Source organism: Microtus oregoni, unplaced genomic scaffold (genome assembly GCF_018167655.1).
Source record: "Microtus oregoni isolate MIOR12 unplaced genomic scaffold, Mior012 000009F_ref0000495, whole genome shotgun sequence".
In the NCBI taxonomy this organism is placed as follows: domain Eukaryota; kingdom Metazoa; phylum Chordata; class Mammalia; order Rodentia; family Cricetidae; genus Microtus; species Microtus oregoni.
The window spans coordinates 24,507,071-24,521,052 of NW_024543068.1; the positions used below are offsets into that span (position 1 = coordinate 24,507,071).

The 13,982-nt window shown below is 43.5% G+C and overlaps 1 protein-coding gene across 2 annotated transcripts in view; it reads right to left on the reverse strand.

Moving 5' to 3' along the window:
* The window catches only part of Lrrc9 (leucine rich repeat containing 9), a 67,227-nt gene that overhangs the window by 34,774 nt on the left and 18,471 nt on the right, over positions 1 to 13,982 (reverse strand). For both annotated transcript variants that reach the window (XM_041658442.1, XM_041658443.1), the window contains exons 11-15: positions 10,062 to 10,238; positions 9,623 to 9,740; positions 4,215 to 4,347; positions 1,339 to 1,461; positions 247 to 362 (exon numbers count right to left, since the gene is read on the reverse strand). In XM_041658442.1, the coding sequence (XP_041514376.1) occupies positions 247 to 362; positions 1,339 to 1,461; positions 4,215 to 4,347; positions 9,623 to 9,740; positions 10,062 to 10,238 (667 nt within the window). The remainder of the gene's footprint in view (positions 1 to 246; positions 363 to 1,338; positions 1,462 to 4,214; positions 4,348 to 9,622; positions 9,741 to 10,061; positions 10,239 to 13,982) is intronic.

The window sequence follows — 13,982 nt, forward strand, 5'->3', positions numbered from 1 at the left end:
CCCAGTGATGCTATAACTGTACAATACTCCTATAATATGCTCACACAATGAAAGTATTCAGGCATCATAATAACACGCTTTGAAAATTCAGTCCTTCACAGAACAGTCATTGTACATACGCATACACACATACACTCTGACACACACAAGCATGAATAGGCATATATAATACAAGCTTAGCATAACATTACTGGATTCAACCCCCAGCTAAGGAATCTCTGTTTTTAAAAAATGTGCAATGCATACCATTGTGATATACTCAAAATCAACGATGTACTCTGGCAAAACAAGGTCATGGTCAAAGACAAACCACTTGAACTGCCGGTAGCCGCAATTGCAATGTCTCTGTCCTATGATAGAATCTAGAGTTAAAAAAAAAATCAAACAAGACAAACGTTCAGAATACAGCAAACCTTTTTACTCTAGTACAGATGAAGTAACAGCAAAACCTTACTACTAGTTTCCCGCAGCTATAAAACTGAGGTGTTACAGGAATCCTCCTGTGCCCAACATGAAGGTCAGAGTGATGACAGCCTTTACCCACAGTTGGTGCTCATGCTTAGCATCCTGCCAGTGAATAAATGACCACAGAGGCTCGGAGACCTCTATTAAAGGTTTCTTTTTATCATTTGAAAACTAATACCTACATACATTTGTATGAATACACTTGCACACACTCACACATAAAAACCTCCATCTGCATGCCTTCTGCAACCATGCGTTCAAAAACTGCAGAGAACTTTTATTGATTTTTTTTTTAAGAACAATGTCTGTAGTAAACATGTAGAGATTTTTTTCTTGTCATTTATTCCTGGAATGATAAATACAGCCATGATTTGCAGCATTTCATTTATACTGTATTAGGTATTAAAGCAATATTGAGATGGTGTAATATATCCAGGAAGACTGTGTAGGTGACATATACATACTATGCTATTTGATATGGGTTTGATAATCTATGAAGTTTGATATCTATAGGTAGTGTGTGTCTGTGTGCATACTCTAGAACTAATTCTCCAGATACTGAAAGTTGAATGTGTAGGTGGGTATATATACATACATACATCATACATACATACATACATACATATAACCCTCCCACAAATAATAATGAAAATTGGTGAAATAATCACACACACACACACACACACACACACCTTATTGATGTGAGTAACAGAAAAACCATTAGTATCCAGAGGTAGGTTTTCATAGAAAAGTTTATAGATTTTGTTAGGTGGCTAATATAGACCATTAGCTCTGTTATAAACTGATGTGTTAAGTAGACATGTTTGCACTGAGAAGTATGAAACCACACATTTTTCTTTTTGGCAGACATACTTCGCAAATTTCTCTGAGGCATGAACACCGAGTTAACCATGGGATAGTTGGCTTTACTGATGGGCTCCTGTTCACGAGCCTGAACGCTCTGGCCGAGGAAAACCTTCGCAATGAGGATGGTGCCTAAATATGAAAACATGGACATAGTTTAACAAATATGACCTTAGCAAATTTCCAATGTAATCTTTGTTGAGCTCAAGCATTCTGTAAAGGCAGAGGCCATGACGATCTTGCTTGCTACTATATAGTACATAGCTCACAACTTGATTCAGCTAGGAGCTAGGACGTATCTGTTGAATAAATGAGCTGGCCATAAAAGGAGCACTGTGATTGCAGTGGACAAAGATGTAAGTACTGGGCATGGTGGCTCACACAGAAGCAGGACTCTCCCAATGCAGCCGAGCTTAGATGCATACTGAATTGCAGCTACATACAGGCCACTGGGCTACAGAATGGGAAGAAATAAACAAATAAAACTATAAAGAAAGTAGGTATGAACACAACGATTTAGCAATGCCTCTGGTGTGTGTGTGTGTTCTCTCCTTTTTATCATGCAGGTTCCAGGGATTGAACTCATGTACCTGCTGAAACATCTTGTTTTCTCCTCCTGAGATCTAAGGGTACTAAATACATATCTACTGAATGGAAGGACATTTCTTTTCCCATGGATTTTTGAGATTCTTGAAATTTGCTGAATAACTAAGAATTCCTATAAGTCAATAAAAGTTGAAAAATGTCTAATCGTTACATATAAATAAATGATTTTTTCAATATTGTTTTTATTTATGTGTGTATGTATGTGTCTGTGTGTGGGTTTGTACACGAGTGCATCATCTGTTCCAGAAGAGGGTGTTGGATTACATACAACTGGAATTACAAGGTGGTTATGAACCACCCAATGTGGATGCCAGACCTGAGCTCTGGTCCTCTGGCAGAGCAGCCACTAAGCCATCTCTCCAGCCCCGTTTCTTTGTTTTCACCAAACACAGGATATAAAATGCAAATCAGGAGAGGCTGCTTTAGAAAATGCATTTTGGGAGTATTAAGTCACAGTGAAGATGAGGCTTTTTCCAGTAATGGGAATGAGAAAGAATGATTTCAAAGTATCAGAGTTTATTTCAAGTAAAGAGTTAGCCATCAGCTGACTTTTCTGATGACATTTATCTACTTGAAGGACTGTAAATCACGCAGTTTACAGTTTGTAGTGAATTCCAGCAGAACTGTGGTCTGGGACCTGGGATGCTGTTCTCAAAGACTCAGTAAGTGCACGAGTGCTGCTGTACCAGCACTTAAACCCACAGCTTCAGGCATGCCAGCATGCCAGCATGCCAGGCAGGCATTCTATTCCCACGCTACACATCCTATCACAGCAGGTGCCCCTGCCTGAGCACAAAGCAAAGTTCTGCCTATCCAATGCTCGGCCAGTTTGGTGACTGAGGGATGAAAGAATAGGTGGGGGCCACTGGCAGTGGCACCAGGATTTGTCCCTACTGCGTGTACTGACTTTTTGGAACCCATTCTCTTTGGATGGATACCTTGCTTGGGCTGGATATAATGGGGAGGGCCTTGGTCTTTCTTCAGACCCCTTCTTCTGGGGAGTGATGGGGGGGGAGGCAGGAGAGGGCATGACAAGCGGGCCTTTTCTCCCAGCCTGTAAGTAAACTCTCCCATACGTGTCTTGCAAGTTGGTTCTTGTACTTACACTGTGTTGTAGGAATTTGGCAGTTTCTGTTTCTGGGAAAGACATAAGAATGAATAACTGTTCCTAGAAGTACTTTGACCTTGGGAATCACTGTGGTAAACAGTAAAGAATCCTTGTAGAAAACAGTGATTGTTTCCCATGATTTGTAGAATTATTGGGCTGGAGATATGACTCAGTGGTTAAGAGCACTGCCTGCTCTTCCAAAGGTCCTGAATTCAATTCCCAGCAATCACATAGTGGTTCACAACCATCTGTAATGAGATCTGGTGCCCTCCTGAGGAAGAGACCTGGTCAGTCATCTTCATCCACTTAGACCATGAAACCCAATATGGACAAGGTCAACAAAACCACCATATATGTATGGACTTCCCATTCATGCTTCAGCATTGCCAGGGCATAAATTTCTTTTTTCCTTTTTTTTGCTGAAGGGGCATTGCCTCTGGCACACCCGAGGCTCCTTTATTATTGTGTATTGCACAAAGGATAACTATGCTTCTGTACTGCTGTTCGGGGTTCAGTCCATCAGAGAGTCTGGGCCTGCTTGCTGCCACAAAAGCCTTAAATTTCATCTTGGAGTGCCTTCTTTCTTCAACTGCGCCATGCCACATGGTGCACTTTGACGGCACTGACTGCAAGGATAACGTTTAGTAACTGAATACATCATCATGCAGCTTGCCTCCTATAGAGCAACGGCTAATCCACGCGCCTCACAACTTGTCTCCTGCTGACGGTAAAGCAATCAGGTTTTCTTACCGCCACCTCAGTGCGATGACTCAGATCTATGAAGCCCAACCTTCCTGACTATTTTATCTGATTAGCTCACATACACACGCCAATTCCTTTCTCTTTCCTGTGGAGCTGGTGTGAAGAAATCCATGTTCATGCTTTTGAGTTCATTCTTAGGATGCAACACAATCTGACCAAACACCGACTCTGCAAGGCTTATGGAAGCTGGATGAGATCTCTGAGTGACGCAGACTCTTGTTCATTTACACAGTGGACACTGAGCCTTAGTTAACAGAGCAGCTAGCCTGAGGGAAGCGTGCGCTATGTTGGGGAGAATAACACAGAACGATTTGGACAGAATCTCTCCGATAAAATTAAGAATGAAGATGACCCAGAAGAGACTGAGGAGGTGAGGGACTCAGGACTTCAGAAGCCCTGTGTGTATTACCGTATCTGAGGAGGTCATACTCGGCTGGATTTTTCATCTCTTCCTTAAACTTCTGCTGGAGGAACTCAATTCGGGGACACTCGCACATACTGAGGCTGTTCACAAGGGTGACGGCTTCTCTTCGGAGAGGGGGCTATAAAGGGAGAAACAAATCTGAGGACTTTCTTCTACTTTTTTTTCTTTTAAAACAAAATTGATGACATTTCTACTTCAATGCAGATGGCTTATTTTACATTTCTATGTCTGCCAAAGCAATCTGCAAGAAAGAGATAACCTCCAGGTGCAGCTTCATTATGCAAATTAATTTAAACATTCAAATTTTGCATGCAAATAGCTCTATAAAGAAGTGATAAGGAAAAAAAATTGTTCCTGGAAAACTAGCCAAGTCAAGAGAACCCATAATGCCCTGTGGAGCAGGGGTCAACAGCTTTCAACAAGGACTTGTGGGAATTTCTAGCTAACTCCAAAAAGAAAGGCCCATGGGGGTGAGGCACTACGGCCGCAAAGGATCCCATTCGTCTCTGTGTATGCTACACGGTCTCCGTTATTTTCCAGAAACAAAACATTTCTAATTGTGCGCAAACGTCTTAGCTTTTGTTGTGACAAACTTCGCTTCTTCCAAATTGTGTCAGGAATAAGTACAGAGCACTCTAAAAGGCAAACAGAATCACTGTTCTGAATAAGAAACTAGAGCCATAAGAGATCATATGAGTATCCAGAGATGGGCAGAGAAATTGGCAGAATCACCATCTGAACTCAGATCCATTTGCTCCTCTTATGACTTCAGAGTTTTAAATTTGTCATTAGTTTTTGAGAAATAACCAAATTGTTTGGAATTATGTCTTTTCTGAAATGTCACACACACACACACACACACACACACACACACACACGTTTCTTTTTCCTTTTTGTCTAACGGAAACCCAAAGCTACCCAGAGACTTAAAGTGTGGCTCCTGGGACTACAAATCCCACAGTTCAGCAAACGCTCTTCTCTCCCTGCAGTGAACATCCCCACCTGCTCAGTGACGGTCTCTGTGCACAGCAGTGGGAAGCCACACTATAACCTTGGCCCTCAGGGAACAGAGAGAAGACAGGAGCTATGAGCGATTACTAAACATATACATCAAGATACACCAAACAAGACACCCTTCTTGAATGGGTAGAAAGCAGTAATGGATGGTGGCTTGGGCAAAGGAAAATTATTTAAAAAGAGGAAATACATTAAGGTACATCATACATAGGAGTTATGACCATCATCCACTCGTTCTCTGGATTTTTACCGAGAACTTAGTCTATAAATATGGCCCCTGCCCTTATGCGCTCATAGAGAAAGGTTTACAAATAATGGCATTTCAACATGATGGAAGTCCTGCAACAACGATTCTCAAGTGATTGCTACTTAATGAAACCAGTGCTTAGCAATGTGGAACACTGTGGAAGATTTAAGATGGACTAGTGTGTGTAAATCTACATGTGAAGTCCGAGGAGCTGTTGGGTTGTATACAGTTTGCCATCCCCCTCCATTTTCTTGGGACTCACCCTATAGCCTCTTGAAGCTAGCTAGGCAAGTGCTCTGCCACAGGACTTGAATCTCAGGACTCCTTGGATTTCTTTTATTTTGAGACAAGGTCTCAGGTAGTTGTCCAGAATGGTTTTGAACTTGCTCTGAAACCAAGGCAGGTCTTGAAACCTCAATCCTCCTGTCTCAGATTTGCAGGCAGCTGGAATGGCAGGCCTGGCTGCTCTTTTTTGCATAGTTCTTCATTTTAGTTGACTTTTAAAAAATTGACTTGCAAACTAAGAAAGAGTGCTCCCACTGCTTGAGAATCAGGGAAAGCTATGAAGAGAACACCCTTAGCTGAGTCTTGAAGGATAAGAAACATTGGCCCAGGAAACAAGGATTTATTATTTTAGCAGGGAGAAAATCAGTGTTGTGTTGTGTTTAAGAGACTCTCAAGTACAGTACACACTTTATTTGGCCACCACTGCATCTGCTGAAAGGGAGGTGGACTGAAGCCGTGTCTGCTTCTGGAATCCCACCCTCTGCTGTATAAAACACAACCAACCTAGGACAAACTCTTGTCTAGACTACTTATCAGAGCCTGCTTCCCAATGTAGAACCCAAGTGTTTATCTGTATTCACTTAAACTCAGATGGAGGCAGGGAAAGGTCATGCAGGGTCCACTGAGTCCAAGAAACCCACCTTCCCCTAGTTTAAGAACCTGGTGCCCAGAGCCGGCAAATGGAAAGAACCTAGTATCTTAGATGAGGTGACTGATAGTAAAGCTCAGGCCCGGGACAGCTCTAGCCACCCCATGGGGACAGTGGAGCCACTGGGTGCCACTGTGGCATAGACACCCAGCTCATCTGGCCCTCTTGGTGCCACATAAAGACAGTTCTCCCATTCATTCCTCAGTTCTTCCCGAGGTAAATGATGGCATTTGGAGAGAAGATTGTAAACTTTAACCTCATAGTATTCCCATATGGTAGGAACAAGAGACAAAAAGAAAATGATGGTCAAACAACAAAAAGTTAGAAGGATAAGTCTGGAGAGAAGGCTCAGCAGTCAAGAACAAGTTGCCACTCTTAGAGAACCTGGGTTTGATTCCTAGCATCCGCATGGCAGCTCAAAACTGCCTGTAACTTCAACCTCTGAGGGCACCTGGATGCACACGGTGCACATATACACACTTAAGTTAGGAGAGAAAGAGTATAGTATGATTCTCTTAGTTAGGGTTGCTGCTGCTATGATGAAACACCAGGGCCTAAAGCAAGTCGGGGAGGAGAGGGTTTATCCCACTTACACTTCTGCATCACTGTTCATCACTGAAGGAAGTCAGGACAGGAACCCAATCAAGGAGGAGCCTGGAGGCAGGAGCTGATGATGCAGAGGCCACGAAGGGGTGCTGCTTATTGGCTTGTTCCCCACAGCCTGCTCAGCCTGCTTTCTTATAGAACCAAGGACTACCAGCCCAGGGATGGCACCACCCACAATGGCCTGGACCCTCCCCCATCAATCACTAATTAAGAAAATGTCCTTCAGGCTTGCCTACAGCCCCATTTTCTGGCAGTATTTTCTTAATTGAGGTTCCCTCCTCTCGCTGACTTTAGCTTGTGTTGAGCTGGCATGAAACTAGCCAGCACAATCATGGAAGCCAAAGGAGAGCTTGAAAAAGGAGGCAGAGAGAGGAACTGATGTGTCTCATTCTCTAGATAATAATGACAAAATATCAGAAACTTTCTGTGTACTAAGCAGTAATCCAAGGATATTTCATGTAAACCTCAGTTACACTGTTTGATTGAGTATATCCAAAATACTGTCATTTCGACATGTAAACAACCCAAGAAATGACAGCCGTTAGGAAAGCTGGAGTTTAAGCTTCCAGCACATGGGTTTAGAGGGGCTGTTCCAGTGCTCAGTGTTCACAGGAGCGTGAGGTTGCCCCAGTTAGCAGAGCAGCATAGGCAGCTATTGGGAGAATTAAAGGAGAGGCAGGGGATGAACCCCTCAGCACAGTATCTGGAGGGCAGTGAGCACACGGAGGGTGTGAGCTTTGTCTCATCCACTTTCTGTGCCCATGACAGCCCAGACTTCTCCAGAGTGACTGTGAGCATTCACTCTGCCTTCTAAGACCTTAAACCCCTCACTTCTTGTTTCCTCTCAAGAAAGTACCACGAGGACACTCACTATCCTGCCAGAGTCACATCTGAGGCCTGGGCTGTCACAGCAGCTCTCTAAGTCACTGTCCTGCCATCTGCTCCCGCTCCTTCTAATCCACTCCCCAGAGTCCTCCCCAGCTCGTGTGTGTGTGTGTGTGTGTGTGTGTGTGTGTGTGTGTGTGTGTATGTGTGTGTGTGTTCTGTATGTGGAGGACAAAGGCTGACACTAGAGATGTCCCCCTATCTCTATTGACATTATTTTTTGAAACAGGATCTTTTTCACTTGACAGCTTGGCTAGATCAGAGGCCAGCAAACTTCTGGAACTCTCCTGTCTCCCAGCTCTGGGTTTACAGGCATTTGCCACCATGCTCAGAGTTTACTCGGGTGCAGGAAATGGAACTCAAGACCTTGCATAACAAAGACTTTATCAATCCAACTGTCTTCCCAACTCCAGAATACATTTTCAGGCATTCTTTTTTTTTTATGGTAAAATACATACAAGATAAAACTGACTACTTTTAACTGTTTATTTCCTTTTGTAATCACCAAGAGCATTTGTTTATTTTCCATACACGCAAGGGGTCAACCATTCAGAAAATGGGCAAATGGTGACGCCAAGAGAAGCTCACAGGCTCCTTTTAAGCAAAACTAGGGGAATCCCAGGAAGGTGAGGTTAGTCTGGAGGCTGATTGGTGAGTTTAAACGCATTTTAATTGTTTCTTAAGCACAGAATTCAGTGACATTGGGTATTTACATACTGTGACACCATCATCCACATCATGGCCGAAACTCTTTCATTAACTTGACCTGAAACTCTTACATAATAAACAGTCAGTCTTTGACCCTCACCTCCCCCCGGGCTTGTGATATCCGTTCTTTATTTTATCTCAGGCTTTGCGTAGTGTATAAGTCCCATTAACAACTTTACAAAAATACATACCACTATCACTTTCATTTACAGGATAGAGATAGGCACAGGGAACGGGGATGCAGCTCAGTTGGCAGAGAGCCTGCCTGGCACACACAGAGCCCTAAGTTTGGCCCCCAACACTGCACAGACAAGGTGTGCAGGTGCATGCCTTTCAGTTAGCACCTGGGAAGTGGAGATGGAAGAATCAGGAGTTCAAAGTCATCCATGGCTACATAGTGGAAAAAGAGGTAGGCAGAGGCAGGCAGAGTGGTACATCTAGAGAGGATGACGTCGGGGTCAGTACAGCAGTGTTCTCATTTGTGAGGGTCACAGGGTGAGGTGGGTTGGGAAGCAATGCTCTGTGGTAGTCTTCAGGACAGTGCAGGGAAGTGGGCTGGATGTGGCAGAGCTCTGGAGCCCTGCGATGAAGCAATAGCAGCAGTTAAGTTGGGGGCAGAAAAGTAAAAAGGAAAGAAACAGTGGAAGAAAAATGAAAAAAGAAACCGAGATGACAGAAAGCATAGCCAAAGCCAGTTAACAGAATGCTTTCAGCATGTAGAGTTTACAGTAGTGTTGGAGATTCCTAATAGTTTTAGCGCTAATTAAATAAAGAGATTTCAAAGTCACCAGTAAAAGTAAGACTCCAAGAAGAACGGAATCAAGTCAGGCAAACAGAGTCACAGCGGGCTTCCTGTGCTGTCTTTTCTGTCCTTAAGACTCTGTCTACCATGTCACCAAGCTTCCACCAAACAGGAGCAGAAGCTGCTGTCGATAGGATGCAGGGATGGGGAGGCATGTTGTTCGGGTGGCAGACCTCACTCTCTAGCAAGATTACCTTGTTTGTCTCGCTCTCCTGGAACCCCTTTTCAAGGATTTGCAGCAGGTGCTTCTTCTTCACTGCCACTTCGGGATCAAAGACATAAAAGAGACATTCCAGCATCTTCTGATAGCTCCTCAGGAACAGTGGAGACAGACAAAGGGTGAGAGCTGATTTCACACAAGCTTAGCCATGAGCAAGTTAACCGTACGCCCATGGTGGGAGAGTCCTGTTTGCAGTGCCCCGTTCTACTCTCATAAAACAGGTCCAGTGTGGACAAACACAGAATTGTCTCAGTCGTGGGAGACGTAGGACCAGAATAAATTTACTAGCAGGGTAGGCTTTTCATATGGTTAACTTATAAACCAGGATATTCATATTTTCTCTCGCGCCACCCCCCCCCAAACAAAACAAAGATGGGCCTTTTACAGCCACTCAGTACAGAATAAATTCTTACTCCAAATCATGTATATCTTCATTATCCAAAAACCTTTGGAATTTTTCTTCGAACTTCAGTCTCAGAATACGGTTGTTAACTTTAATGACACGCTTGACCTTCACGCCTGTGATGCCATACGCTCTGAAGTCCCAGGTACAGAAACGTGAGAGAATTAGTTCATAGCAGGAATTAAACCTATGTGGGGACACAAAACACACACACACACATACACAACAGAAGAAGCTGAAGGACACAAAGCAGGTGCGAAAAAAGTCACAGCTCCTATTTAGTGATTGTTGTGTAAGACATATGTCATCAGATATTTCACAGTAACTATGTATTTTGCTCCAATTGGTATAGTTACCCAGTAAAAGATGCTAAAGCTTGAAACACAGTAAAAGGTTTGGTTTTTTTTATTATTATTATTATCTATTGTCTAGTTCTTCCACTTAAAGGCTATGTTGACCGAATCCCCATTCCCTCGTAAGTCTGTTTGGTTGGCTTCAGTGTGACCTCATCTTCCTGGCTACCTTCCTACTGGCTATGCTGTCATAATATTTCTTTTTCCTGGCTCTCTGAAATGATTATTTTTTTAAATAATTCATTTATTTTACATTTTAATGGTGCCAAGGATTGAACCTAGGGCCTTCCGCATGCAGGCAAGCCCTTTGCCACTGAGTTACATGCCCCCATCAGACCTGGAAAGATTGTATTTCTCCAGGAACCAGAATATGGCCCTCTTGTTTCCTCTCTCTTTAGGTGATTTCATCTGGTGTGTATGTACATATGTATGTATGTATGTAGATATATGCAAATATTCATGTCTACCCAAACTTAGCTGTAATACCCAGATTTGAATATTCAGCTGTTGTCTAAAATGCCCACTTGAGTGTGAAAAGCCTTTCAAGGCCAACTCATTGAGTAAGCATCTGGCCCCACCCTGTCGCTAAGACTGCAGGAATGACTTACTCTCCTCCTCACTCTCTCTCATCTCCTCCTTCAGCATGCCTGCCACCATGTCTCAAATGCGTGCTGAATCACATCCTGGATACCATCACCACTGGTGCTGGTCTCGTTGAAAGCATCATAATCTCTGGGGCTATTACAAGAACTTCCTAATTAAGTTAGGACACGCGCGGGAAAAAGGCAGGACTCTGGTTTCTCTTCTAAGGCAGAGTGGATATACAATAAATACGTAGAGCCATAAGTTCTAAACTCACGAAGGCTTAAAAAAGAAGCCTTTGGTGAGGAGTGGAGAGAGCGCCTTCCCAAAGTCTTAGGGAAGATCTTCCTGGAAGGAATGCCACCTGAGAGCCAGAGGAGGAAGATTGGCAGTTTTGTGGAACTCAGCGACTGGTCCGCTCTCTGCTGCCCTCATCTGGCCATTCTTATAGAATTACAATTTTGTCTTAAAATTGTACAGCATGAAGATTAAGGTGAGATTAAAGAACAGCAATCATGGGATTTTATAGGGGATCCGTTTGCCTCATATTCGTTTGAATGTGCCTGAGAGCTGAGGCCGCAGAGGGGAGCTTCCTCGTGGCTGGTTTGTGAGCCCAGTATCAGAACTCACAGCTTAGAGAACCCGACTTTCTCACCACTAGAACCTTAATCAGCGCAGGCAAGGGCCACCGGTCACTCTTCTCCTAAAGTGAAAAACCGAGCTAGCCAAGTCTAGTTAATCCAATGGGAGCACTGACGGTTCAGTGATGGAAATCCTGCCGCCCAGCTCTAGGCAACGTGAAGATCTAGCACTACTCAGGCACTTCCTGTTAAGGAGAGATCCCTGAATTTAAAAATATTGGTGAAAGAGAAGTCAATGTTTAAATGAAACAACCAGAAATGAGGCACCTGGCTATTTAAAGCTCTTTGATTGTGATTTATTTTTAAAAATCATACGTAAGAGAGCAGACTTGAGTGGCCAGGCATGTGGAATGCTTAAAGCAAGCAACCGGCTGGAAATTCTGCCAATATACATTTGATTACCTCCTTAAGGTGGGTCAAGTTTATTCTTATTAAATTCAAATTAATGCTTTGTAGATACCTATTAAAAGCCACCAAAACTATCCAACTTTCTATCAGGCTGACATAGTAGCAGAAATGGTATTTTAGTGATTTCTTTTTCTTTCTTTCTTTCTTTCTTTCTTTTTTCTTTTTTAATTTTTTGAGTCAGGGCTTCTCTGTGTAACAGTCCTAACTGTCCTGGAGCTTACTCTGAAGACCAGGCTGGCCTCAAGCTCACAGAGATCCCTCTGCCTTTGCCTTCTAAGTGCTGGGATTAAAGGCGTGCACCACCAATGCCTGGCTGTGATTTTATCCTTAATTTTTTTTTTAAACTAACTGTCCTATTTTGTTAAGAGGTTAAACAGAAGCAGAGATACATTATTATCTCTAATAAAGATTATATTGTTTATCATTCTTCGGTAGACTGAATGAATATGAATGAAAGACTCAGTCTTACAACCTCCAGAACCTGGAGTTTGTGCATCTGAACAGCCAAGACCTTGTATACAAGGGAAGTGGCAGGACGTCTTTTATGGCCTTGTACGTAAGAAGCAAGTATTGTGGTTAAATAAAGATAAGTGCAGGACAGATTCACTGATATAAAAGATTGATTGATGTGGAAGAATGTGCTTTAAAAGGCCCCTTTCTCCCTGGGGAGAGCTCTTTACACTTCTCCACCCCAGGATCCAGACTTCCACTCTCAAGGGTAAGGACCTCTCCTGAAAGCAGCCCCTGATCTCCAGGCAGCCACATGTTACAATCACACCAGCAATCACACGTGTTTATAGAAGTTAACAAGAACGTGGCATTGTGGTCCAAAATAAGACTCTGCCTTGCTGCTGCTGTCGAACAACACTGCACTCTAGGGAGATGTGCATACGCCCATCCTGTAGTTCCACACGACAGCTGGTTCTCCAATACCCAGGTCTCCAATATTCTAGGGCAACCTTTGGTTGTGTCAAAGACTTCTAGGTTTGAGAAAGTGACTTCAGAAAGGTGAAACTCCTAACTAATAATATTCTTCTTTAAGGCTTTGTCTTTAAGGGTTATTTCTAATCTATCCTCTAGCAACATATCCACTTGCTTTGCTCGGGGGCAGGAAGGCCACAGTTCTGAGGGATGTATGCCTGGGCTCTGCTTCTGTCTTGGGTGATCCTCCTCAACTTTATGTGGGATTTTCATTTGGTGTTGGGAGCACAAATGTCCTTGCACCCACAGATCATTGGGAAACCAGGAATGTTAAGCACACAGGAGTCTCTATTCAAAGAGAAGGTGTTTAACCTGTTCTTCCACCCAGAAGGCTGGGAATTGAAGGTGATTAACAGTCTAGGTGATCTGTGATGGAGGAAGGTCATTGGCTAATAAAGGCACTGCCCTGGCCCATTTTATTGGTTAGAGGATAGGTGGGAGGAGTAAACAGAACAAAATGCTGGGAGGAAGAGGAAGTGAGCTCAGAGACTCGACTGCTTTCCTCTCGGGAGCAGACGCCTCAGAGAGAGACGCCATGCCCCGCTCCCGGGATGAAGCTCCGACCCAGGATGGACTAGGCTAGAATCTCCCCGGTAAGCGCACCTTGGGGTGCTACACACAGATGATTAAAAATGGGCTAAATTAATATGTGAGAATTAGCCTAGAAGAGAATGGGCCAAGCAGTGTTTAAATGAATACAGTTTGTGTGTTGTTATTTCGGGGCATAAGCTAGCCGAGCAGGCAGCCGGGGTGCTGGGGACGCAGCCCCGCCGCCCCTTATTACTACAGATCTGTGTTATCTGAAGGGCCAGGACAGGCTAGATGATCCTTACACTATCTATATAGCAGGGCCTCCCCCAAGCTCCCACAACCAAGACTGAAGATGACTGATAGCCAAAATGGCCTCGGTGCTATTCGTATGACCAAGATCATGGAGACCCTTTTCTATTCCCAGAACTCTTCTTC